The following is a 27,657-nucleotide window of genomic DNA, read 5'->3' on the forward strand; positions in this document are numbered from 1 at the left end:
TGGTATCGCATCAGTACCAGGAGACCAAGGCCAGAAACTGTAAGCACAGTTGGGCGGAACACCACAAACAGCCTAGCAGCACTGTCTCAGGACAGAATTCCATCCCTGGCTTACACCTATCTGCCAATAAAATAAGCACCACAGTCAATTCGAAAATGTCCTTACTCTAGTCGGGGTGTGGTGGCACAGCCTGTGACCCCAGCACACAGAGCCTGAGGCAGGAGGATCGTTCTGAAAGCATCCTGGACTACATAGTGTAGCCCCTATTGCAAAGGACAGAAAGAACCTAGAACCCACTGGGCATAGCCACGTGTGCATCTGCAGGTGCTCCAGACAGGCCTGCACAGGACATGCAACATTTGGGGGGGGGGGGAGGTCATATGACTGGGAATACTTAGAAATTTTACAAGGCCTAAAATCAAGTGTGCTACAGTATCTGTTTTTAAATGGTAATAATTTAAAATATGTATATATATGAAAATATATTTTGTATATATTCATATATATTCATATGAAATATTTCATATATATGAAAATATTTTCAAGTCTGTAATAAAGTACAAAATTACACCAGAAAAAGTACACTTAATCAAAACCACTACTGACATCTGTTATAAAGTACAAATTTCCACTCAAATAACGAGTTCTGTGAGACTCTGGCAGGACTGTAGTGCTCGTGGGTGTCCAGTTCTTTGGTGTTTTCCGGGAAGGGCATGAGTGTAGGCCAGTGGTGTAACAGCCTTCACCTGAGGCTGAGGTCAGCCGTCCTCTTCCAAGTCTGAGACCCCTAAGTCTGTCAGCAGGACTGTTCTTTTGGTGCTTGTCAGCAACCCCTTCTCAAATTCTTCTTCTGTGATCTTACCTTTCTTAAACTTTTTCAAGAGCCTTGTATCATTAAGGAGTTCCTGCATGTCCTCGTCATCGATATCCGAACCCTGAGTGCAGAAGCAACAAGGCTATTAGCTGCAGCTCTAGAAAGCAGCAGATCCTGTTGGGCCTACAGGAGCCAGGGTCAACACCAGAGGCTCCAAAATGAACGGGGGAGTGCGGCGTCCACACAGCCCAGCCCACTGTGGCCACGTTGCTGTCCTCACACACTGAATATCCGGGTTCTAAGGAGGAGGCTAAGGAACAAAGAGCATCACACTTTACCTCATCCTTTTTCCTCTTTGCATTCATCTTCTTCTTCCTCTCCTTCTTGGCCTTCTGCTTCGACCAAGCTTTATTTTTGATGAACTTTCTTCTCCCTTCATTTTCTGTCCTCTCTTTTCTTTTTTGCTCCAAAAGTTTCTGCCTCTGTTTTTCTCTAATTTTATCTTTAAATGGAATCATGTCAGTATCGATGTCTGCGGGCACAAAATCTGGAAACTGCTTCCCCCTCAGTTCTGGCATCCTGGGCATCCTTAGCAGGGCAAACCCTCGAGCAAGGCTCGCAAAGTCGAGATCTAACAGATAAGAGCTTAGAGTTAGCACTGCAAGACATCACAGCTGGGCACGGGTTCCTCATGATGTTGCTTAATTAAATGATGTAATAAATTTAATTAGAATTTTTAAGAAACATTTTTCAAGATGGAAATGGCAGTTTATTTTGCCTCTACTCAGAGTCCTATATAGGACTTTCTTTTTTATTTTTATAAACACTAACCTAACATGCCACATATTTCATTAAGACAAAGCAACCCTTGTCACCCAAAGACTCAGAGAAGAAGAAATGATTATGTCAGACATGGTGGCACCCAGCTTTAATCCCAGTACTTGGTAGGCAGAGGTAAGATCTCTGAGTTTGAGGCCAGCCTGGTCTCCACAGCAGGAACCGGCAGGGCTACAGAAAGACCCTGTTGTGTCCCCCCCCCCAAAAAAAAAGGTTAGAGAAGGCACAGCACCTGCTTACCCTTCAGCCTGAAGATGAGGCTGCACTCGTGCTTTGCATAAGCCTGGACGAAGGACACGAAGGCTTTCATGCCCTTCTCGAACACTGCCCTGTCGGCCATGGCCATGGCCCGGAGCTTTGGCAGAAGGTCTACTGTGTTTCTCTGGAGGCTCATCTCCTGCAGGGGACACTACACAGAGACCACCATCTCACCTTCCCTGTAGTCCCTCCAACCCAGTACCTTCCAGAGCTAATAAACCAAGGACAGCACAGTACACCAAGAGCCAGGGGCCAAATCCAGCCCAAACACATTCCTTAGTCAAATAGGAGTTTGGAACTCTTTTTTTTTTTTTAAGTTTGAAAATGGCATTGCACATAACAATCCTGACTAGTAAGATGGCAGGCAACAATAGGCAGTGTTCCCAAGTCATGATGCTGGCCAATACCTCCCAACCCAGCCCAGGTGAGTTGCTAACCACCAGCTACCAGGCCAGTGTGCCTCTTACTTTCTGGTTAATGGCTAGGAAGTTGATGTACGCCTCCTCCATCGGCAGTAGGAACACCAGAGCGCTGCCACCGTGGCCTATCCGGGCTGTGCGTCCACAGCGATGCACGAAGGCACTAAGGGGACAGGGTGGGGCAGTACCCCAGGGTGGCGGTGAGCAATCAGGATTCAGCCATGCAGCTGTCGCACGACACAGTGCTGCATAGTGAGTATAGAGGAGGTGCAGAGAAACAGACGCTGCAGACAGGATCCAAGGGATGGTCTGCTGGCTCTGAGGACACCCGACCAAAGCTGGGCTTCCTCAGATCACACAGCAGTCACAGGGCAAAACTGACAAGCAAGAAAAAGCCTAAAGAGAAAGGGCCCTGGAATGACAGATGTCAGGAAAACATAACTTGAATTTGAACGCAGCTCTGACATTTCGAAAGTGTGTGAGGAAAACAGCATGGCAGTGCATGCCTCTAGTCCTAGCACTCCTAAGGCAGAGGCAGGCGGATCTACATGGGGCGGCAACGAGTTCCAGGGCTACAGAGAAACCCTGTCTTCAAAAACCAAAACTATGGCATAAAAACAGAGAAGTCAACCAATGGAATCGAATAGAAAACCCTGACTTTAACTCACAAACCTATGAACAAAAAAAAAAAAACTATGAACACCTGATTTTCGATAGAGGAGCTAAAAGTATACAATGGAAAAAAGAGAGGGCTGGAGAGATGGCTCAGTGGTTAAGAGCATTGCCTGCTCTTCCAAAGGTCCTGAGTTCAATTCCCAGCAACCACATGGTGGCTCACAACCATCTGTAATGGGATCTGGTGCCCTCTTCTGGCCTGCAGGCATACACACAGATAGACTATTGTATACATAACAAATCAATAAATAAATATTTAAAAAAAAAGAGCATCTTCAACAAATTGTGCTGGCAAAACTGGATGTCAATCTGTAGAAGAATGAAAATAGATCCATATCTATCACCATGCACAAAACTCAAGTCCAGATGGATTGAAGACCTCAATATCAGTCCGAACACACTAAACCTGATAGAAGAGAAAGTGGGAAGTACTCTACAACACATGGGCACCGGAGACCACTTCCTATGTATAACCCCAGCAGCACAGTCACTAAGGGCATCATTGAATAAATGAGACCTCCTGAGACTGAGAAGCTTCTGTAAAGCAAAGGACACTGTCACTAAGACAAAAACACAACCCACTGACTGGGAGAAGATCTTCACCAACCCCGCAACTGACAAAGGTCTGATCTCCAAAATATATAAAGAACTCAAGAAACTAGACCATAAAAGGCTAATCAACCCAATTATAAAATGGGGCACTGAGCTGAACAGAGAATTCTCAACAGAAGAAGTTCAAATGGCCAAAAGACACTTAGGATCATGCTCAACTTCCTTAGCGATCAGGGAAATGCAAATCAAGACAACTTTAAGATACCATCTTACACCTGTCAGAATGGCTAAAATAAAAAACACCAATGATAGCCTTTGCTGGAGAGGTTGTGGAGAAAGGGGTACACTCATCCATTGCTGGTGGGAATGCAAATTTGTGCAACCACTTTGGAAAGCAGTGTGGCGGTTTCTCAGGAAATTCGGGATCAACCTACCCCTGGACCCAGCAATACCACTCTTGGGAATATACCCAAGAGATGCCCTATCATACAACAAAAGTATATGCGCAACTATGTTCATAGCAGCATTGTTTGTAATAGCCAGAACCTGGAAACAACCGAGATGCCCTTCAATGGAAGAATGGATGAAGAAAGTGTGGAATATATACATATTAAAGTACTACTCAGCAGTAAAAAACAATGACTTCTTGAATTTTGCATACAAATGGACGGAAATAGAAAACACTATCCTGGGTGAGGTAAGTCAGACCCAAAAAGAGGAACATGGGATGTACTCACTCATATTTGGTTTCTAGCCATAAATAAAGGACATTGAGCCTATAATTCGTGATCCTAGAGAAGCTAAATAAGGTGAACCCAAAGAAAAACATATAGGCAACCTCCTGAATATTAACCTTCATCAGGCGGTGAAAGGAGACAGAGACAGAGACCCACATTGGAGCACCGGACTGAAATCTCAAGGTCCAAATTAGGAGCAGAAGGAGAGAGAGCACAAGCAAGGAACTCAGGACCGCGAGGGGTGCACCCACACACTAAGACAATGGGGATGTTCTATCAGGAACTCACCACGGCCAGCTGGCCTGGGTCTGAAAACTCATGGGATAAAACCAGACTCGCTGAACGTAGCGGACAATGAGGACTACTGAGAACTCAAGAACAATGGCAATGGGTTTTTGATCCTACTGCACGTACTGGCTTTGTGGGAGCCTAGGCAGTTTGGATGCTCACCTTACTAGTCCTGGATGGAGGTGGGTGGTCCTTGGACTTCCCACAGGGCAGGGAACCCTGATTGCGCTGACGAGGGAGGGGCACTTGATCGGGGGAGGGGGAGGGAAATGGGAGGCAGTGGCGGGGAGGAGGCAGAAATCTTTAATAAATAAATAAATAAATAAAAACAAAAAAAGGGAAAAAAAAACAAAAGCAAAAACTAAACAAGACATAAGTGTGGGGGGGGGAGTGTCCACGCTCTCGGAGAGATGCAGTTTAGAGTAGCCTGGTGCTCTTTTCAATACTCTGTAATTTGTACTTTCATTTTTACTTATCCTCTACACACACACCACTTTACAGACAGCATCTCAACTCGGCAGCTCAAGCTGATAAACTCTCGACTTCCATCCTTAGCCCCCTAAATACCACTATCATAAGCAGGAGTCACCACACCTGACTGTCTGAACATGATTGCTAGAACACACCAAAGCTATTTGGCCACTTGCCTACTTCTGGAATTGAATGTGCAGGAGCTGGGCTATCACCCAGCTGGTAGAGTGCTTTGATTTCAAAACTAAGCCAGAAACTGGGCGGTGGTGGAGCACCCCTTTAATCTCAGCACTCGGGAGGCAGAGACAGGCGGATCTCTGTGAGTTCGAGACCAGCCTGGTCTACAAGAGCTAGTTCCAGGACAGGCTCCAAAGCTACAGAGAAACCCTGTCTCAAAAAACAAACAAAAACAAAACTAAGCCAGATGTGGTAGTACATGCCTGTAACCCCAACACTCAAGAGGTAACGGCAGGACGATCAGAAGTTCAAGACCATCTCTGGCTACAAGAGACTCTTGTCTCAAAAAAAAAAAAATTAAGATGTTTAAAATTTCACTGCACATTCACCCCTCCAGGTTCCTGTCCCCCTCAGCTCAGTCCCCAGACAGAGGAACACCTCACGTACCTGGCATTGCTGGGAGGGTCGTACTGTAAAACCCAGTTAACTTCAGGAATATCAATTCCCCGGGCCATCACATCCGTGCACACCAGGATCCCACTAGCAATGAGAGAGCAGCACATGAGCCTGGCCATCCCCTAGCCATCATGTGTTCCAACCCCAGCGACAGCAGTGCAGGGCTCTGGAGTCTCTCACACAAACAGCTACTTTCTTTAATAGAATACTTTGATTTCTTTTTTCTTCCTCCTACAATCTTCCCAGACTTTATAAACTGCCAACAAAAGTGGGGAGTAGAGGAGGCTGCAGAGATGGCTCAGCACCCATGACAGGCAGCTCACACCCACTGTTAACTCCAGTTCTGGGGGATCTGATGTTCTCTTCTGGGATTCAGGGGCACCTGGATTCACATGCATAAATCTACACACATCACGCATAATCAATAATAAAATGTCATGGACACACAGACACACACGAAGAGTGGGAGAGACAGCATAACGATTCTTCCTAGCCAGTACTAGGGTGGAGCCAGGGCCTCTGCGTGCTAACAGGTGCACTGCCAACCACTGAGCCTCACCCGGACCCTATTTCCCTTTTGAGACGAGGTCCTCTGGTCCATCCCTCTGTAGTACAGGGTAGCCTTGAATTTCATTCCTGTTTCAATCTCCCACACACTGGGGTTACAAACATGTACTGCCACAGCTGGCTTAATTTTTTAAAATTTTTATTTGCCTGCATGTATGTCTGTGTGACGGTGTCAGATCTTGGAGTTACAGATAGTTGTGAGTTGCCCATGTGGGTGCTGGGAATTGAACTGGGTCCTTTGGAAGAACAGCCAATGTTCTTAACCACTGAGCCAACACTCTAACCTCTGGTTTAAATTTTCTTAATTCATGAATTTCTACTTGAGAAATAAAATCGTAGAGGGCCAGCCCTCAGCAGCCACTAGCAAACAAGGAACATCTTTAGCCTGTGACTAGGACAACAGCAGGCTGCCGCTGTGTTCTTGCTGCTGCTTGAAAGGAGCCATGCAATGCTTAGGAAAAACAGGAAGAGCTGTGCTCATCAAGACACCCCAAGTCTCCTCTGTCTAGCCAGCGCTCTATAGCCCATAGCAGGATCTGTCCCAAAAAGACTGTGTTTGCTCTTATTTACCCGGGGACAAATAGGTCCTCAAACCTCCAGTGTGCCAAGCCCTGGGAGACACAGCAGTGAACACACAGGCCTGTGATGGAGTAGAGAAATCTAGTAAAAACTTGGTGACCCCAGCTTAGTGTATGGGGTGAGGGTCCAAAGCAGGCTTTGGGTGCCTTCAAAGATGTAATAACTGAGTAGAAACCAAAAAGGCTCCAGGAGGGTAGAGGGAGAAGGGGCAAGTGCAGGACCTGAGGAGTCCGGTGACTGGTGACCTGCCCTGCCCTGCCACTGAGGACACCGGTCCCCACTGACCTCTGCAGCTTGCGGAACTCCATGAAGATCTTATTGCGCTTGTACTTCATCTTCCCGTGGATGCACAGGATCTTGGCTCTCTTGAGCAGCGCCTCCAGGGCCTTCCCATAGTACTCGACACACGCGCACGTGCTGTCAGAAGGGAAAGCGCTCAGTCACCGACCACTGGGGTCCAGGGACTGGGGAAGGATGCAGAGAAGGGCAGTGGGTACAGACCTGCCGAAGGAGCCCCTCACTTCTCGCCACCATCCATCCAACCCCTCAAACGCCAGTGCAAACCCTGACATGGGTCCTGCTGTCTAGCAATGGCCCACTAAGCAGGATCTACTTCCCCCATGCTGTCTTCAGGACCAGATGGGATTTGAATTTCCTGTCTTTCTGCTTGGCCTCCCAAGTACTGGGGTTATAGCAGAGACCAAGCCTGGAACCAACCTGATGCATTTCATTGTACAAAAGTCAAAACAGGTTAGAGAGGAAAAAGAGAAGCCATACTGAACATGTTGGCATATACCTTTTATCCCAGCACTGGAGGGGCAGAAAGAAGTGGATCTCTGAGTTTGAGACCAGTCTGGTCTGTATGCCTAGTTCCAGGCTAGCCAGTGAATCCCTGACTAAAATAAAACAAACAAACAAAAACAACCCAAGCCCACCCAAGCAGGCACCTGTTCCTATCTTCCTCGTGGTAACAGCCACTCTGTGGCTGAGCAAGCTGCTCCAACCATCTCTCTGACCCTGCTTCTCAGAGCAGCATTCAGCTCAGTCTAGTGAAAAGGGTGGAGGCAGGAGCATTGCCTTCTTCCCCCTACTCTCTGCCTCGGTGAAGATGTGACAAGACCACACGTACAGTAGTCAACTGGAAGCCACAAGATGACTCTCAAGATAAAAGAAAGGTCCTGAACTCAGGAGGCAGAGGCAGGCGGATCTCTGAATTCAAGGCTAGCCTGGACTACAAAGTGAGTTTCAGGACAGTTCAGACTGTTTCACAGAAAAACCCTGTCTTTAAAAACCAAAAGGATAAGCCGGGTGGTGGTGACGCACGCCTTTAATCCCAGCACTCGGGAGGCAGAGGCAGGTGGATCTCTGTGAGTTCGAGACCAGCCTGGTCTACAAGAGCTAGTTCCAGGACAGGCTCCAAAACCACAGAGAAACCCTGTCTCGAAAAAAACCAAAAAAAAAAAAAAAAAAAAAAACCCAAAAGGATGAAAGAAAGGCAAGGTGGAGGCAGGTGTGGGAACATCAGCCTTGACACCGCTGAGCCCACACGGCAGACGCAGGAGCTGTTGCTTCTGGTCATCACCGCAGCGGGAGCCACAGAAGCTGGGCTCTAGTCACCAGGTGCACACAGCCCGAGAGCCCCCTGTGCTCCCCGCCATCCCAAACCTGACCTGGAGCCTACCTGAAGAAGACCAGGTGCTTCTCCTGCTGATGGTTCCGAAGGAAATGGACCAGCTGATTGAATTTCTCATCTGCCTTACATATCTACAAGGAGGGGGAAAGTCACATATTTGCAAAAATAATCCCATAACTGTTTTCAGTTCCAGCCTTTTCTTTCTTCCTCTCTATTTTTTTAGGGGGACAAGGTCTCACATAGCCCAAAGTGACCTCAAACTCTTGTAGCAAAGGTTGGCCTTGAACTCCTGGTTCCCCTGCCTTCACCTCCTGAGGACTAGGATTACAATAATGTATGCACCACCACACCCAGCACAGCCTTCACTTATTCATTTTAATATGCTGACTTATTTGGAGAGGCACACGCACAGAGGTTGAGGGTAGCTGGCAGGAGTCGGCTCTCCATCTGCCATGTTGTACCCACATTGAAATCAGTGCCTTCACCCACTGAGCCAAAGTCAGTCTGCCCAGCTCAGAGAGAACAAGACAGACATCCTAGCCTGCCCAGCTCACAGAGAACAAGACAGACATTCTTCTTCAACCTGCCCAGCTCAGAGAGAACAAGACAGACATCCTAGCCTGCCCGGCTCACAGAGAACAACATCCTAGCCTGCCCAGCTCAGAGAGAACAAGACAGACATTCCAGCCTGCCCAACTCAGAGAAGCTTGATCACGTGCTGCTGCCAGTGTTCACTTTATGTCATAAAACTGTGACTGGAAAGCACTGCTATATCAGGCAACTGTTCCCAGGAACCACCAGAAAGCCAGGCCTGGGCCAGCTGCGGTACCAGCTCCCTTGCCCAGACAGCAGTGGGTCCAAGTGAAACGAAGAACACGCGTTACCTCCAAGCTTGAATCTAAGGCCGCGTTGTTCCAAAGCTGCCACAGTAAGACAAGCACAGCCTCAGGAAATGAGTGTACGTGACTACCTGAAGCACTGCCACGGAGACAGGCTCCACCCCCTTCCCAGTCAAGTGCTCAATACAGGCCCCAACCAGAAACATTCAGTCCCAGTGAATGAGTTTTCCTGGATTTTGTAAAACTAACACTGCAGGTTACAAACTGGTCTCATGGGGCACAGTAATTCAGGTCTGTACTGCCAGGGAGACAGAGGATAAGGAGTTCAAGGCCATTCTCAAACACACAGTGAGGTGCACGCCTTTAATTCCAGCATTTGGGAGGCAGAGGCAGCGGATCTCTGTGAGCTCTTGAGGACAGCCTGGTCTACAGAGCAAGTTCCAGGACAGCCGGGACTGTCAGAGAGAGAAACCTTGTCTTAAAAAACAAACAAACAAACAAAAACTCTTAGCTGGGAAGTGCTGACACATGCCAGCCTGTCTACAGAGTAAGCTCCAGAACAGCCAGGGCAGTTGCACAGAGAAGCATGAACAGACAAAAAGTTGTGCTAAGACTAATCGTCATCTAAAAGACCGAGAGGGTGGCCACTGTGTGTCCTCAGTGTTTCCTGACTCTTCCCATCCTGAGCAGCTGTGGGGGTTGATTCACTATCCAACGGCCCTATGAAGGACGAAGCTGAGACCCCCGCTCCGAGTCCTGGCTCCTGCTCTGTACCGAGTAGTAAGCCCTGCCACTCGTGGGAAGATGAGCCTCCTCCCTTCCCCAGCCCAGTTTAAGGAAAGGCTAGCCCATAAATGCCAACATCCCTCAGGCAGCTGCCGTCTGACAAGAGCTCATAGTCCACACAATGCGACCCTCTGGTCTCAAGCCAGCCCCATCTCTGTGGATAATGGAGGCACAGGACAAAGCCACAGGCCCCACACTCACCATGTAATGGTTCTCCAGGCGGGATGGGGTCTTCTGGGTACTGCTGGCTGCCACGCCTTTCTCCTTCACAGAGATTCGGACAGGGTTCCGGAGGCCCGCTCGCACCAAGTTCTCCACTTCCTGTGTCTGCGTGGCTGAGAAAAGGCCTGTTCTCCTCTGCTTTGGCAAGAACTCCAGGATGGTGTTTATGCTGGAAACAATACACACACACACACACACACACAAATTAAAACAGAGGAGCTGGGCACAGACTAAGAGGCAGAGGCTAAAGGACTGACAAGTCCAAGGCCAACCTAGGCTTCAGAGCTAAGTTCTAGAATAGCCTGGGCTTCAAAGTAAGATCCTGCACAAAATGAATCAAATATTAAAAGTCTAGATGGCAGCTGGGCACAGTGGCCAATGTGGTCTACAGAGCAAGTTCTAGGATAGCCAGAGCTACATAGAAAATCCCTGTCTGAAAAAACTAAACCAAAACAAAACAAAAAAAAAAAAAAAAGAAAGAAAGAAAGAAAAGAAAAGAAAAGAAAAGAAAAGAAAAGAAAAGAAAAGAAAAGAAAAGTAGGGATAGCATGCGGACACAGGCCACACCGTTGGGAGATAAAAGCATTATAATTTCTGTTCCTCCTTTACATCATCAAGGTCTTTCTAATACAAGTGTATAGTAATTGGCAAGGACTACATGACAAGCTACATACATGAATCATCCTAAAACCTGATATCATATTAGAGAAACCATGAACAAAAACATAACATCACAAACAGAAAAACTGAAACTAGCCAGCATAGTGGCCTGTGTCTGTGCTGCTGACATACAGGACTCAAAAGATCCCGAATTCAAAGCCATTCTGGGATACAGAGTGAAACTTTATCTCAAACTTTAGCACAATACACAGACTCATCTTTTAAAAATAAAAGAACTGGGACTAAACCCTGTGATAGAAGCAGAGGGTCGAGCCACCTGAGGTTTGACAAAAGTCCCACTGTACCTCCTACCAGCTTCACCCCCTCCAAGAAGCCCCCATTCTAGTACCTTGCTTCAAAGCCCATGTCAAGAAGTCTGTCTGCCTCATCCAGCACCAGGACATCCAAGCTTCTCACACAGCTGGCCAGGTCCAGACCCTCAGCCTTCCTCCGGAACATGTCCTCCAGGCGGCCTGGGGTTGCCACAATGATGTTCCCACTTTGGAAAGAAAGCTCCCACTTAGCGTGTGCTCTGGATCTCAGGAACAGTTACCGAGATACCAAGTCCCCACCCTGCAAGGCCATCTCCATGCCAGGGAGAATGATAGCTGCATGGTAGACACAAGGGCTGGGAGAGAGGAGGATCTGGTTATAGGCCAGGATTCGGGCAGGATGGGCAAGGTCCAGCCCACTGGCCACACTGGCCACCTGTGTTAGCAAGCATGTTGCTGGCACACAGCCACACTCTACCCCTACTGTAGACTATCTCTGCCATCTCTCTCTATTGCAGCAGAGAAACTGCAACACGACACCACATGGCCCACACAACTCAGGCCGACCTCTGACCTGAAACAACAGAAAACACAACTATAGGAGGGAGACAGATGGGGTAAGGGTGACTCATGGCAAAATACTCGTCTGGTGTGCATGAGACCCGCAGTTCAAATCCCAGCAAAAACAAACTGGGAAAGAGAGCGAGGGAGAGACAGAGGGGAGAGGGGAGAAAAGAGAGAAAGGGAGAGGGGAAGGAAGAAAAAAGAAGGGGAAGGGGAGGGGAGAATAAAAAAGAAAGGGAAGGAAGAGGAGGGGAGAGAGTTAGACCAATAGGCTGAAAGCCAGATGTGACCAAGCAAACCAGCTGCTTATGTTTTCACACAATGTAGACTGTAAGCAACTGCTAAAAAAATCTGAGACACACACGTTTGGAATTCCACCCTTTACAGTCTTCACAAGCTGGCAGCAAGGAACCAGCCTTGGCAGGCAATGCTTAGCAACAGGTGAATACTAGGGGCACCAGGCGTTCACACCCAGGTTGTTTACATAACCTGCCCCAACTCCCAGGACAACCGGAGACTATGAAGTGTTCACAGGGAACCATGAGGTGGGCAGGGAGGAAACACCCTCTGGAGGACCCCAAGGTACTTCCTAGGAGCCAAGAGCACAGAGGCAGGAGCAGGAACTTGCAGGCTCACCCATGCTGCTTGAACCTCTCCACATCTTCTCCAGGGTTCCGGCCTCCGATCCACAAGATCTGACTGAAGCAAGAAATGGGACTTGGAGCAAAGTCAGGCAAAATAACAACCCAGGCCAATAGGGATTCTCCACACCCATCACCTCAAGTGCCATCTCGAGGGCCCTGCACCCAATCACCTGAACTGCGGGAAGTGCTTTGTGAAGTGCGAAAGGACCTCGTCAATCTGAATGGCCAGCTCCCGAGTGGGAGTGATGATGATGGCTCCGACCTGCCCGCACGGAGGGGAACCACAGGGTCAGCAGTACATAGGTTCCGGGTGGGATCGCATTAGTGCTGCATCGTGTATCCTCAGACAATTCCTAGGACTTTTCAGCAGTCCCAGGGCATATCACACATCACCACATCAAGAGCTGTGAAGGGCGGCTCAGTGGTAGGCACTTGCCTACCATAAACAAAGCCCAACACCACAAAACAAAAATATAACCAACATAGGGCTCAGGGATGGCACTGGGCACTCTCCAAAGACAGGGTTTCTCTGTAGCTTTGGTGCCTGTAGACCAGGCTGACCTCGAACTCACAGAGATCCACCTGACTCTGCCTCCCGAGTGCTGGGATTAAAGGTGTGCACCACCGCCCGACAAACCCTTCCTTTTATAAGTCGCCTTGTCCGTGGTATTTATCACAGCAACAGGAAGGTAATTAATACTCTCTGTGTAGCCCTAGCTCAGCTGCTTCCATTTTCCTCTGACTGTTTATTCCTCACATTTCTTAGATAAACTTCATATTCACAGAGAGTCACCTGCTTCTGACTCCCACGGCTGGAATTAAAGGCATCCAATACTAAGTCCAGCCAATATTGAACGCTTTTTTTTTTTAAGATTGTATTTATGCACATGAGGTTCTGCCTGCAAGCATGGACACACATCCTGTGCATCCCAGGCAGAAGAGGGCGCCAGATCGCTTATAACTAGAGGTACAGAGATTGAAAACCCTCGGGAGATCCTGAGAAACAAACCCAGGTCTTCTGCAAAAGCAACCAGTACTCTTGTCCACTGAGCCCCCACTGAGGGTATTTTAAACAACAAAATCACAACAAAAGCCACAAAAATGAGGAGCTATGGATATAGCTCAATAGTAGAGCACTTGCCTAGTAAATACAAGGTCCTAGGTTGGGTCTTCAGCTAAGAGAGAATTAAAACAGACAAACAAACACAACTAACAGATTGCTCATAAGGATACCTGCTTACAGTATGAGAGAGAAAATGGCATTTCTACCCATACCCACAGGTGACCAAGAAAGTACCCAAGTGTCATGAGAGCAACCCAGCATCGACTTCGGTTTAACAAGCAGGTAAATTCAAAATAGACTCCTCAGATACCAAACAGGATTCAGCTCAGGCCTAAACCGTCCTGCCTCCAGGACAGTCAGTCAACCCTCCTCACCTGGCTCTTCTTTAACTTCTCCTCCCTTCTCAGAAGAATCTCCACAATGGGGATGACAAAGGCCAGGGTTTTCCCACTACCTGTCACCTGCAAAGGGACAAAGGTTTTGCCTTGCTTCCCGCTTGGCTAGGAGGACCAGGGATGGACTGTTGATGAGATACTCACAGCCTCCGCAGCGACATCTTTGTTTTTCATGAACAGAGGGATGGTGGCCGACTGCAGGGAGAGATGACAACAGCTGTTTACACAACACCACAGAAACAACAGAGACCCAAGTCCTAGGGGAACGGGGGTGACTGAGGTCAAACTGGACCCCGCCCCACAGGGATCCCGAGTAAACAGTCACCACAAAGGGTTGAATTAAACGGGACAAGTTGTAGCCAGGTGTAGTGGCACACGCCTCTAATCCCAGTACTCAGGAGAGAGGGGCAGGTAGAACTGTCTCAAAACCAACCAAGCAACCAAGAGTAACACTGTGAGTTATCTATAAGAGTCCTGGATTCAAGTCCTAACACTCACATTGTTCCTTCTTGGACTAGGAAAGAGCTGGAAACACTGGACATTTTAAATTTATTTTTACTTATCTGTATGTAGGCTACAATCATAGAGGTATGCAGGAAGGCAAGAAAAGAGTGTTGGATCTCCTGGAACTGTAGTTATATTCAGTGGTCAGCCTATCCACTGTGGGTGATGGGTACTCAACCCTGGTCCTCTGCAAGAGCAGCAAGTGCTCTCAACCACTGAGAACCCTGGAAGCATAGGATTTGCCACCAGCCCCCGCACATTTGCACTGGTATTCTCTCTCTCTCTGGCAATCAGCTTCCCCCAGTCACCCGAAGCCAGCCCCTCCCCTCCCTGATTATCCAGGTCTCAGAATGACAACTCCCTCAGAGGCCTTCAGCCTCACTTCACCGCACGAGTCTATCTCAGTTCCTTCATAACGCTCAGCACAAGATAAATTACCTCCTTTCTATGCTTCTTCCTCTAACACCCCCTCTAAAAATAAGGCCCACGAGTAGGTACCAAGACTGTCAAGTCTCCAGAGCCTAAATGAGACCCAGATACATTCCAGGTCCTTCATAAATGGTTGGCGAGCTTTTGGTTGTTTGCTTGATTACTTGTTTTGATAAATCGAGCAAGGGAGACTCTGTTTCCCCAATAATAACCACAGGTCACAGTCACCGGGCGCCCACCTGGATTATTTAGTCCCCACAATGCTATGAAGAAAGTGACTGTCATCATTTCTCAGACGGAAAGGGCATAGAAGGAGCCACTCTCCGAAGTCGCTAGAGCAGGCAGGACAGGCACAAAGCTCTGAGACCCCGGAGTGGGTATCGTGAAAGCGCGTGGGACTGCCCCATCCCCGAGGCTGCATTCGAGAGGCTGACCGCTCGGCCTCGCTTCCCAGTGGGCCCGATACCTGCACCGGCGTCATGTGCGGGAAGCCCAACTCGCGCAGTGCGCCCAGCACCCGAGGATGCAGCGGCACCTGCAGCGACTCCCAGGCACCCTCCGTCACGTGTTCCATGTCGCTTTCCCTGGCCTCCTCTGTAAGACTGCTCGGAACACCAAGCTACCACCAGAAGCACTTCCGCTTCCGGCTGGTCCAATGCCGGGCGGAAAACCGCACTCCAGCGACGACGTTCCGGAGGACGTGCCCGAGAAGCTAGGAAGAGGAGCCCAGCGGACGGGAAGGCGATGAGGTAGGGCGATGGAAGTGACAGGAAGGAGCCCCGACTTGTTCCAGTAAAAGATGCTGGGGTTCCCCCCGCCCCGTCGGTGAGCATACAAGGAGCATGACTCTCAGGAATTCGCGGCCAAGCGAGGGCGCCAGACAAAGTCTCCCAGCTGAGCCTTTAAGCTTAGCTCACCTGCGGACCTGGGGTCAGCTTTCGCTGCGCCCTTCAGTCTGATCAGCAGAACGCCTGTTTACTTTCCCCCTACACGGACTTTTAGCGTGTGCATTTAGTAGATTCACAGCCCCCAAAGCAAACCAACAGTGGGGGCGTAACTAAATGTTGCCTATAGATAACACACTTGATGCACAAATGAACAAAAAGTCCTCATCGCATCCTCAAAAAGCATCTGCAACTACCATAGAGGGCAATCTGAGGACAGTCTGTTAAGGGCATCAGGCAATCACGAGGCTATTTGCTTTTTGGGCTCTAGTTACTACTTTGCTGAGCTTAAAATCTCTTCCGAGTCTGTTTATTTACTAATTCTACGAAAAGTAATGGCGGCTATGAGACATCTATAGGACAAACCATGTAGTTTGGCGGGAGGCCAGGCTTTAAGGGATGCAGTATTTGGTGACTGGCCATTCCCTGCTCCATGCTGGGAAGGATCTCTACAGGAGAGCTGGCTCCACCTTCCCTTTTCCACAGCCTTGGGCAACTCACTTCACCTCCTTCCACTCTATCTCCCTACATCCATAAACTACGTGATTAAGTAAAATTAATTAAAATATGACTTTCTCTACCCACAAGATAGTTAACATTTACCCAAAGAAACCACACAGGATAAAATGGTTATTTTTATGTTTTGGTGGGGTTGTTTTGTCTTTTGAGACAGGCTCTATGTACCCTGGGCTGTCTTGAACTACATAGATAGACTATGGTGACCTCAAATCTCAAAAAGATCCACATGCCTCATCCTCCAGAGTGCTGGGATTAAAACGATGGGCCATCGCACACCTGGCTTAAATTGGTATTCTTGTTCACTACCCTTGTTTACAGAAATAAAAATGACATAACATAGTTGTTTACAAACATAGGCATATCTCATTTGAAGAAAAAGAAAATTTGTATTTATCAAAAAATTTAAGTTAGCCAGCATTAATATAAACCAGATATTGACGGTTTTTAAAAAGAATTGTTTATTTACTGAACCTGGGGCATATTAGATACACAACCAATTTTAAATTTACATCTTTTAATTCAATTCTGAAGTGTTTTCACACACACACGCACAAAAAAAATTGGCATGCAACAGCTGCCCTACGGTGAAAGAGTCACCTTATCAACAGACTGTTGCAAGGATAGTCATCAGGGTTGAAAAATTATTTGTCCTGAACATGAAAACTTATAACAAATTTAAATAAATTTTACAAAACTTATTACTTGTAGTTTTCCCCTTGCAAGATCCAAAATGGAAAATAAAATCTCCAGGTAGCTACCAGACGTCAGTCAGCACATAATCCTGGATCGCCCACACCCAAAGCAGAGCGACGTTCATGAAACCCATCATCAGAGAGAAAGCCTCTTAATTTTCTATAAACAAAACTGACATGTGCCAAAAAAGAAAGACACCAGAGAACAAACAAAACCCTAGTGCTGACACTGAACCAGGGCCTCAAGGCCACTGACTAAAAGGACAACAGTGGCTGCCTATCACTGCAAGCAATCCAAGAGGCTTAACCCTTTGGCATGAGAAATGCAGGCTTCCACTTGAGCAAACTCGCTCCTCCTAAGTGCCAACACGAACAGAGATGTGGTACAGAGGGAGAGCAGTCTGTTCCAACACTCAAAAAACTGACTCCAACAGACTTCTAAGTTCTCGGCTGCTTGTGTCAATTCGAATAGAGGTGATTGAATTCCAAGGTTCAATATAAAACGTTTGGGGCAAAGTGCTGGGATGAGTCTTTAGTTTAAGCAACCTCAAAAGAAAGTATGAGTGCCCACATGGTAATATACCCCACCACAGGTTGCTCTGCCCTGAGCTGGGGCCAGAAGGGTCAATTTCAGTTTATTGTTGATGTATTGACTCAACAAAATGGACACCTGATAATGAACTACAGATGAGGGACTCCCTAGAATGCAGTCAGGCTGTGGGGTGCTTCCGGAACAAACTGCGTTTTATTATAAAAACCAAAGTATAAGGAAGCATAATAAAGACCATAGTCCCAAACAGCATTAATAGCCCCTGAACTCTTGGAAGGACTTGTATAATGGGGCAGCATTCAAGTAAGAATTAGAGGCCAATCAAATGTCAAATTTCCACTCTAACTTTCCTAAACAGGTTACCCCACACCAATTAATCACAAAGAAACATAAGTCATGAACATTCAAAAACAAAAATGTATAAACTAATGACATTATTATGACCAACGTGTTTGGTAAACAAGTGAATTGTGAATTTGGGATCAAGGAAAAGGTCTGTTAAACAACCCTCCGGACTTCAAAAAATCTCTTCAGGTAGTAGATCTGTCCCAATGTCATGGCAACTAGAACAAGAGCTTCGAAGAAGGACCAAAGGACCACTCTGCTGTTTGTGTTGTCGTTGACTGTGGAGACAAACAAACAAACGTTAATCAGCCCGCACAGCAGCACAGGAACCTCGTCACCTCCATGTAACATGCCACCAGGGCTGACAATTACTCCATCCACCAAGGCCAAAGACTGGGTGCTTTAAAAATGACCGACCTATCCTGTAATTTCTACCTACCTTCAGGAAGCGAGTGGTGGATCACTACTAGTTCGAGGCCAGATTCAGCCCCTCAGTTAAAACAGAGTTCAAGGCCAGTTTTTTTTTTTAATTTTTTTTTATGGTTTATTTAACTTTATTTTATGTGCATTGGTGTGAAGGTGTCAGATCCCCTGGAACTGGATCTTCAGACAGTTGTGAGCTGCCATGTGGGTGCTGGGAATTGAACCCGGGTCCTCAGGAAGAGCAGTCAGTGCTCTTAACCGCTGAGCCACCTCTCCAGCCCTCAAGGCCAGTTTAGAATATTGTCTCAAGGGCTGGAGAGATGGCTCAGTGGTTAAGAGCACTGGCTGCTCTTTCAGAGGTCCTGAGTTCGATTCCCAGAAACCACATGGTGGCTCACCACCATCTGTAATGAGATCTGGCACCCTCTTCTGGCATGTGGGCATACATGGAGGCAGAATGTTGTATACGTAAGAAATAAATAAATCTTTAGAATACTGTCTCAAAAAAAAAAAAACACCACGTATATCTGAGGAATATTATCTGCCACAAAGTCTCTCACTTGTGCAAAAACAAATTTTTCATGATTTTATTTGAGACATTCTCTTTATGTATAGCCCAGAATAGCCAAGAACCAGGTTGTTTTTTCTCCCCCCCCCCCCCCCCGAGACAGGGTTTCTCTGTACTTTTGTAGCCTGTCCTGGAACTAGCTCTTGTAGACCAGGCTGGTCTCAAACTCACAGAGATCCAACTGCCTCTGCCTCCCAAGTGCTGGGATTAAAGGCATGTGCCACCATGCCTGGCAGCCAAGAACCGGTTTTATAGCTGAAAATACCCTTAAAACTCCTGACCTTTCTACTTCCATTTCCCAGGTGCTGGGATTCCAAGCACATGCCACAATAACCAGCATCTCCTTTAACTTATTTTTAAAAAGCATCATTGTGGGGGTTGAAGAGATTACTAGATAATCAGGAACACTTGCTACTTTTCCAGAGGAAACAAGTTAGGTTCCCAGCATCCACATCAAGTGGATCACAGCCACCTGTAACTCCAGTTCCAAGGCATCTGATGACCTCACCTGGCCTGAGGACACCTGCATGCATGCATGTGGCACACACAAAGAGATATGTGATATATACATAATTTTAAAATAAAAGACATTTTTTTCTTCCGAGACAGGATTTCTCTCACAGTCCTGGAACTCACTCTGTAGACAAGGCTGGCATTGAACTCAGAGGTCTGCCTTTCTCTACCTCTGGAGTGCTGGGAATTAAGGCAAGCACCACCATCACTTGGTTTAAATAAATCTAAAAAGGTCAATGAGATGGTTCTTAATAATATTCTGTTATATACATAGTTGGTGCCTAGTCCAACTGTCATCAGAATGAAAACAGATACTAAGACCTACAACCAAACATTAGGTGGAGTTCAGGGGATCCTGAAGAAGAGGGGAGGAAGGATTGAACAACTCAGTGGTATGAAGGAAGCCATAAGAAAACCCACAGAACCAACTACGCTAGGCTCATAGAGGCTCACAGACTGAACCAACAACCCAAGAGCCCTCTGCATATATACTAAAGTTGTGTAACTTGGTCTTTGGGTGAGACTCCTAACAGTGAGAGCAGGGGATGTCTCTGACTCTTTTGCCTACTTTTGGAACCCATTCCTTCTACAAGATAGCCTCATCCAGCCTTAATAAAAGAGGAAATACCAAGTCTCACCTCAATTTGATATACTAGGTATGGCTGAATGGCTGAAATCAATGGAATGCCAACAGTTATCTGAAGAGAAACAGTAGTGGAGTGGATGAGGGGAGGGATGAGAGACTGGGAGAGGGAAAGGAGGGGGAAAACTCTGATTGGGAAGTTAATAAAAAACAAACAAAAAAAACTTATGCTAGCCGGGCATGGTTAATCCTAACACATGAGAGGCAGAGGCAGGTGCCTCTCTTGAATTTGGGCCAACTTGGTCTATATATTGAGAACCAGGACAGCCAGGGTTACATAGAGACCTTGTCTCAAAAAAAAAAAAAGCAAACAAACAAAACACCACACATACAAACATTTCTGGTATAGAGTGATGTCTCTGCAGTAAACCAGCTTACAAGGTTCAATAAACATGCGTCTCACAGACCATCCTTCAGTGTAATTCTAAAGTCAAGACCTTGGTATGGTCTACTTGCAAAATTATAGGCAGGGGGGAAACACCACCACCAGGGGACACTGTCACAGGCTGTGTCAATAACTTACTGGCTCTGTGTATTCTCTCCCGGACTTCCATGTACTCCTGTTCATGCTTTACCGCTGTCATTGCCACTGCCAGTTCATTAATCATTTCTTCTAGCTTGTTCTGATGAGCTGCGGAGGATTGGGAGACAGAGCAGCACACTTAGTCATCTCCTTGTGAGAAATACTTGTTAAATAGAATATTCCTCAGAGAAGGCACACGAAAGCAGTCAGTTTTAGAGCTCAAGCAATTACTTGAACCGCCGATGACAATTCAGTCCTCAAGAGCTATTCCTTTTGGTCTTGCTCTTTTTGAGGCAGTGTCTAACGTAGCCCAGCCTGGCTTCAAGCTTCACAAAATAACCAAGGCCAGACTTCCACTCCTGACCCTCCATCCTCAACCTCCCAAGTAGCCATCAAAGCATCAAAGGCACGTATGTCCATACCTGGTTGGTTTTTTGGTTTTTGTTTTTTTTTTTTTTTTTGGAGACAGGGTCTCACTATGTTGTCCTGGCTACCCTGAAACTCACTCTGTAGACAGGCTGGCTTTGCACTCACAACGATCAGCCTGACTCTGCCTCTCCCTCCTAAGTGCTGGAGTTAAAGGGATGTACCACTAGGTTTTCAGAACATTTTTAGAAGTCCATTCCAGCAGAGGACCCACTCTATTTCCTAGTAGGTAACAGACTATACTAACTAGAGAAAAATTACCCCTGAGGAATTCCTTCCGGTTAACTGTACTAATGGCAAAAATCAAAAACAAAAAACTCACAGTGCATATTTGTTTTACACTTAAAACAAATGAACAACAGCCAAAAGCCTAAGTATACACGTAAGTTTTTAAATTAATAGGGAAATCTACTTTACACAATTTGCCAGGCAGTGGTGCACACCTTTAATCCCAGCACTTGGAAGTCAGAGGCAGACAGATCTCTATGAGTTCAAGGCCAGCCGGATCTACAAAGCCAGTTCCTGGACAGCCAGGACTGTTACACAGAGAAACCCTGTCTCAAAATCTCATACACACACACAAAAAAGAAACACATAATTCCGATGTTAATTTAGCATCAAAACAGGTTTTTAACTACATAAAGTGGAGCACAGAACTTAACACTCAGGAAAATTAACCAGTCGCATGCTGCTTCCTGAGCATCTCAACTGCCAAGCGCAGCAGTATGCATGAGTGAAAACAAGCCGGGAGTGGTCTGGTTCTCAACCAGGGACTCATTCACAGAAGAGTAGGTGTGGGGCTCTGGAGGGGATTCGGGGGTCAGAGGAAAACCTTCAGGATCAAACTCAGGTCCTCACACTTGACACACGAATCATCTCGACCACCCCAGGTATCCTCTCTAATCAAGCTGTTCTAAAAATAAATCAAATCAAATCAAATAAATAATAAAGAGTTGCCTCCCAGCTGCCCAGGATCCAGCCTCAGGTAAGATTTACTCAGGGTAACCCTCAGGTTTTCAAGCCACTGGCCTCCACGCCGAAGGGCTGGATCAGAATGTCCAATCACCCCTCAGAAGCCTCTGGAGTGCACACGTTATGTCAAATGTTTTAAGTGGGGTTTCTTAGGACTGGAACTTCAACTGTAGAATAAAAAATGTCTACAGACATTAGCAAACATCTCAAATGGCAAAAACTGACCCATTTGGAAACCACTGCTTTAGAGAAGATTCAACCTAACATCAACAAACAAAAGCAAGAATCTGAGACAGCTAAAGGATTAACCAGAAGTTCACTACCCACATTTATAGGCCATTACTTTCTCGCCATGTAATAGGACCAACATTCAGAGTGTGAAAAAATATCATGTCCTTCAAAGCTGATTTTCTCTCACAGAGAATTAGGCAAGCTCAGCACTATAAATGGCCCTAATAATAAGCATAGGAATTAAACAAAATTCTTAAATTTACAGACTTCAAAACCATACAAAACTTCACCTTCACTGTGTGGGTCCTTGTAAATGCTCAATATCGAGGTATGTATGGCCTAAACAAACACTGCGGGATGTGATAAACAACTGCCGGTTCCCACAAATTCTACCATGTGCTGTGGGAAGAGGGAAAAACATCCTGCTGGCTGCTGTGAATCAGCAAAGCAATTTCTCCAGAACCAAGCATAGTACAGACCTGTGGTCCCAGCTACTCAGGAACCTGAGGCAAAAACATCACAACTTAGGCTCAGCAGGGGTAAAGCTATGAGGCCCTATCTCAAAATTGAAAATGTACAGAAAAGGCTGGGATGCAGCTCACTCAAAGTGTGCTTGCTTGCCATGCAACAAAGTCCTATGTCCAATCCCCAGCACCACCACCACCAAGTAAATAAATAAATAAAAATTAACAAAGCAAAAAATGTGTAATAAACATTCCGCCAAAGCAAATTTGTCATCAGGAGCTCTGAACAACTCATGCACGGTATTTTAAAGCAAACCAAACTTCACATTAGAAACCTTAGCGGTGAGAAGCCTAGATAATGCTGGCTCTAAAGTGTCTAGTCTTGTCTCTGTCTTGTGCGTTAGTTGAGCCTTTGCACCCTTCAGCATTCATTTTAGACAAAGCCAAATAAAAATGTCAGTCATGGTATTGCCATTCCTATCAAACTGAAGTAATTCAACTTGTACCTGCTAACCAAATTTTCAAATTTACCTAAAATAATGTAATTAATCACAGGGGATTTAAGAAGGAAAAACCACTCTCATGCCAGCAAACTGACGTTAGGAGTCAGACACTAGGTACATGGGTGCAAAACCAAAAAACAGGATGCTGTCAAAAAACAAAACCAGCAATGACATACCATCCCAGGAGTCTCCACCACCTAGAGAAAAGTGAGGAGATTAACTAGGCTAGCACAGCACATCTGCAACTGTAAGCAGAGGTGTGTGGGCCCCAGAACTAGCAAGTTAAGAGAATCCAGACACATGGAGACTAGAGGTTTACAAGAGCACACGATGATCCCCCATGGCTGCCAGAAGGGACAATCAAAACCACTGAAAACAAACAGTAACCTTGAGAAACAGGTTAATTACAAGATTACATCCACTTAAACAGAAATATTTTTAAGGACAGTGGATCAATCTGCGAAGAAAAATTTTAAAAATCACACACACACACACACACACACACAGTACTCAGATGGGTGCATGTAATGAACTTAAGTGAGTTTTTCATCAAAGTGACATTTCACCTTCTGTCTCCATGTCTTGTCCTTTGGGAGCCTCCCCAATGTCAATGGTGAACATAACTATCTTTGGAGTCATGGTGGACATCCTATTACTAAAGCAGAACTTGTAGGTCCCATCCATGTGGGCTGCGAATGTGTACTTCCCGCTGGACTCTCGGTCTCCTTTATAGATTCCTTTATTATCTGGTCCTGTGATCTGGAGGCAGAAGAAAAAAACAGAAAATTCACTAAATATTAATATCATAAGTAGCATCCTTCAGCAGGAAAAAAATCTACTAGACTGAGACTTGATTAGGTCCCCAGCAGTGAGCCACTTTGGGCACTAATTCTCCCACTTAATCAGCAAGAGTGGACTCAATGGTTCCCTAAAGCACCCCTCCACTCTAACCGCCTTTAGGTATCATCTGTCCAAGGGAAATGTAAACCTGTCAGAAACAGAAACGGGACAATTCAAGATAGTCCCGACAACAGGAAGAAAGTTTTCCAATTGAGAAATTTTATTTCTGCTTTTTGTTTTGAGATAGGGTCTTATTATTAGCACAAGCTGCCTCTGTCTAAAGTGCTAGGGAATTAAGACCAGAGCCCTTTGGACTGAGACCCTTCTGTCAGGCCATCAAGCGCACACGCTGCACTGATTGTGAAGTGGGTGGCCACTGCCATGTGTGATGCACAGGTGCCATATCACCAAGTCCTTTCTCAACACCCTGGAGGAAGTCACACAGCTGTTTCTCGGTCTAAGGCTGGTTATGGTTTTGGCTGTGTGCTGACTGTTGATACTTTCTTGCTGTATAAATACAATTTATCAGTTGTTACCAAGATGAAAAAAGTGTGTGCCCAATCATACCGTACCAAATGAGTAATTTTATAAAGGATAAATTTTATCAAGGATTTTTTGTTATCACTGCCAAACAACAAAGGGATGTGATTTATCTGGCATGCCTATTAAGGATTGGAGAAGAGCACCAGGTTGGAAATGAGTGTGTGTGTGTGTGTGTGTGAGTGAGAGAGAGAGAGAGAGAGAGAGAGAGAGAGAGAGAGAGAGAGAGAGAGAGAATGTGTCAAAAGAGGGTATCTGATGGACTGGAGCTGACGTCACAGCTAGAGTTGAACCCCTACGCTGAACTTCAGGTCTCTGAAGAGCAGCTGGCATGCATAACCGCTGAGCCATCTCTCCAGCCCAAGCCTGCCTCCTTTAGAGCCAGTCACCTGCAAAGCTTGAGAAACTGGAAAAGCTCATCTTTACCTAGATGGGTTCCTGGCCTCCAAACTTTGGGGTCCCGGTTGTAGTAGAGATTTGCTCAGCTCTATTATCAATCACGACCAAATGAACAATCTTTACACCCCGTCGGGAACACTAACAAGCAAATTAAAACTAGTGTATCTGGTACTATAAGGTCCCCCCCCCCTTACTGCAGCAAACTGTCGGGACATGGCAGTGACCATCCCTCAGAAGGCAGAAGCAGGTGAATTTCATGCCTGCGTGAGCTACATAATACAACCCTGCCTCAAAAAATTTCGGCAAGTCAGTTTCATTCTCCAAATAAATGTTTTCTAAAACACTTCGCTGCAATCTCGCTCCTAAAATGAGTGACCCCAGTGCATCTCTCGTGGGGCCGATGGGGCCGCTTGCGTAAGAAAGCGGGTAGGAAGTTAAGCTGGTTTCTGCCAAAGTCAGAAACTGCACGGCTGCCTTAGCGCTCCTCCGCGGCTTGCGATCTACTTTTTCAAAGTTTGTTCCCGCGCCACGCCGCACGCGAGTCCTTGCGGACCGACGAGAACGACGCTAAGCCGCTCCCGCCAGAGCTGACACGCGGCCGCCGCGGGACAAAGCGAAGGGAGAGGCCGAGTCCGCGCCCGAGTTCCGAGCGGAGCCCGAAGCCGCTCGGAAAGACGAGCGCTACCCAGGCCGCGCCGGGGCCCGTCGGGGGGCTACGCGACGGACGGCGGCGAGGCCCCTCCCCGGCCCGCGCCCCGGCGGACGCTGTCCCGCTCAGGCCCCGCGCGCGACCCGGGACTCTCCAACCCCCCCGAGCGGCCGAGCGGCGCCGCCCCGACGGCGGGCAGCGCGGCCGCACCTCCACGTCGATGTCCAGGAAGCCGCCCTCCGCCACCTCGAAGATGAGGCCCATCTTGGTGCCCGAGGTGACCCGCTCGAAGAAGCACTCCTCGGCGTGTGCGTCGATGCTGACGAAGTAGCCCGAGGCCGTGGCCAGCAGCGCGGCCAGCAGCACCAGCAGCTCTGCGAGCGTCACCATGGTGCGGCACGGGCCGAAGCCGGGAAGCGGACTGCGGCCTCCGGAGCCGCCGCCACCGCTGCCGCCTCAGCCGCCGCCGCCTCAGCTCCTCCCCTTCCGGCTGCTCCTCCCGTGGGGGCTGATGCGGGCGCCGCTGATTGGCCGGCGCCGACAGCTGCCACGTAACGGACGCACGGCGGCCGCCGAGGGACAAGACGGATCCTGAGACTGGACGGCGTATCCAATGAGCCAAAAAGCCGTCGGCCCCAGTCCTTCGACGTTCAAACTAACGGTCACGTGGACTAGGGCTAGCGAAAAGGCGCTGTGCTTTTGGAAGTGCTAGTTGCTCTTTTGCCGAGGACCCGAGTTCGAGTCCTAGAGTTCACATGGTAGCTCACAACCGGCTGTACTCTAATTCCAAGTATTCAACGCCTTCTCCAGACCTCCACCGGCACTGAACACACATGGTATACATACACACAAGCACACATAACACCCCAAGCACATAAAATTTAAAGCATACTGGCAATAAATAAGGATCACAACGACTTATTCAGAAAGTGATAGTATATGAGGGTTTCCCCTGCCCATTACAATGTAATTTTAGGATTACCCAAGGAGATGACTGGAGAGTCAGAGATAGACAGCATCAAGTGAGAATTCCAAAGTTTCTGTTTCTTTTGTTTGCTACCCCATCGTGCTACTTATCTAGGCTAGGGAATGCTCAAGGTTCTTAATCCCCACATCATCCTTCTGAGAACCCCTAAGGTTGCCGGGAGTGCTAAGTCTTCTGGTCTCTGAAGACCACTCCACTCACATGCACATACTTATAATTAAAAGAATAAAAATAAACCTTTTAAAAAACTATGTCAGCCGGGCAGTGGTGGCACACACCTTTAATCCCAGTACTCGGGGGGCAGACACAGGCAGATATCTGTGAGTTCGAGGCCAGCCTGGGCTACAAAAGCTAATTCCAAGACAGACTCCAAAGCTACGGAGAAACCCTGTCTCGAAAAACTAAAAAAGCAAACAAACAAACCAAAAGATCTATGTCCATGATAAATTTTTTTTATATTTATTATGTATACAATATTCTGTCTGTGTGTATGCCTGCAGGCCAGAAGAAGGCACCAGACCCCATTACAGATGGTTGTGAGCCACCATGTGGTTGCTGGGAATTAAACTCAGGACCTTTGGAAGAGCAGGCAATGCTCTTAACCTCTGAGCCATCTCTCCAGCCCTATGTCCATGATATTGCAAAATAAAATCTCACCTTGTTCAGATTCCCCAAAATTACAGCCTTCCCAGTATTGTCACAGAATTGCCGCCTGCCCTAACCCCCACTTGGAATTGTCAGATTGCCTGCTGAATGTCTGTTTGTCCCTCAAAACTCGATTTAAATGTCACTGCTTCGTTTCTGAATTTTTTAAATGATTTATTTGCTTATCTTATGTGCATTAATGTTGTGCCTGCATGTATGTCTGTGGGATGGTGTCAGATCCCCTGGAACCAGGTTACAGACAGATGTGAGCTGCCATGTGGATGCTGGGAATTGAACCCAGGACCTCTGGAAGAGCAGCCAGTGCTCTTAACCACTGAGCCATCTCTCCAGCTCTGGTTACAGGATATTGGTTGGCGGCCACCAGCCCTTCTGTGTTTGCAGTGCACACTTGTTCTCACTAGAAAAAAAAAACAACTGCTTG

General features: G+C 47.1%; 2 protein-coding genes across 3 annotated transcripts; both read right to left on the reverse strand.

The window, feature by feature from the left end:
- Positions 1–542: 542 nt before the first annotated feature.
- Positions 543–15,495, reverse strand: Ddx55 (DEAD-box helicase 55). Its single transcript, XM_075978763.1, has 14 exons — positions 15,308–15,495; positions 14,053–14,103; positions 13,888–13,974; positions 12,621–12,712; positions 12,443–12,505; positions 11,320–11,469; positions 10,290–10,479; positions 8,512–8,594; positions 7,116–7,247; positions 5,676–5,768; positions 2,377–2,491; positions 1,892–2,060; positions 1,153–1,445; positions 543–935 (listed from the first exon to the last, which is right to left on the reverse strand). Exons 1-14 carry the CDS (start codon positions 15,413–15,415, stop codon positions 759–761), a joined length of 1,803 nt encoding a protein of 600 aa, XP_075834878.1. The 5' UTR covers positions 15,416–15,495; the 3' UTR covers positions 543–758.
- A 1,243-nt stretch (positions 15,496–16,738) lies between these two features.
- On the reverse strand, positions 16,739–26,078 carry Tmed2 (transmembrane p24 trafficking protein 2). 2 transcript variants are annotated; one of them, XM_075979095.1, is made up of 5 exons: positions 25,796–26,078; positions 23,724–23,916; positions 23,334–23,354; positions 20,562–20,669; positions 16,739–18,169 (listed from the first exon to the last, which is right to left on the reverse strand). In XM_075979095.1, the coding sequence occupies exons 1-5, from the start codon at positions 25,973–25,975 to the stop codon at positions 18,045–18,047; spliced, it is 627 nt and encodes a 208-aa protein (XP_075835210.1). In that variant the 5' UTR covers positions 25,976–26,078; the 3' UTR covers positions 16,739–18,044. The 2 variants fall into 2 exon arrangements, with proteins under 2 accessions (XP_075835210.1, XP_075835212.1); XM_075979097.1 differs by lacking the exon at positions 23,334–23,354 and having other exon boundaries at positions 25,796–26,077.
- Between the last annotated feature and the right edge of the window lie 1,579 nt (positions 26,079–27,657).

The sequence above is a fragment of the Microtus pennsylvanicus genome, chromosome 1 (genome assembly GCF_037038515.1).
Source record: "Microtus pennsylvanicus isolate mMicPen1 chromosome 1, mMicPen1.hap1, whole genome shotgun sequence".
Taxonomy (NCBI): Eukaryota; Metazoa; Chordata; class Mammalia; order Rodentia; family Cricetidae; genus Microtus; species Microtus pennsylvanicus.

What these genes read in the sequence shown, in the direction of transcription:
- Ddx55 (XM_075978763.1), bottom strand. Translation starts at nt 15,415, where the DNA reads ATGGAACACGTGACGGAGGGTGCCTGGGAGTCGCTGCAGGTGCCGCTG. An exon ending in AAGCACCTGGTCTTCTTCAG is followed by an intron (nt 7,248 to 8,511) that starts GTAGGCTCCAGG and finishes CCCTTCTGACAG; the next exon opens with CACGTGCGCGTGTGTCGAGT. An exon ending in CAAAGAGGAAAAAGGATGAG is followed by an intron (nt 936 to 1,152) that starts GTAAAGTGTGAT and finishes TTCTGCACTCAG; the next exon opens with GGTTCGGATATCGATGACGA.
- Tmed2 (XM_075979095.1), bottom strand. Translation starts at nt 25,975, where the DNA reads ATGGTGACGCTCGCAGAGCTGCTGGTGCTGCTGGCCGCGCTGCTGGCC. An exon ending in TCCTGGACATCGACGTGGAG is followed by an intron (nt 23,917 to 25,795) that starts GTGCGGCCGCGC and finishes TTCTGCCTCCAG; the next exon opens with ATCACAGGACCAGATAATAA. An exon ending in TGGTGGAGACTCCTGGGATG is followed by an intron (nt 20,670 to 23,333) that starts GTATGTCATTGC and finishes AATCCTCCGCAG; the next exon opens with CTCATCAGAACAAGCTAGAA.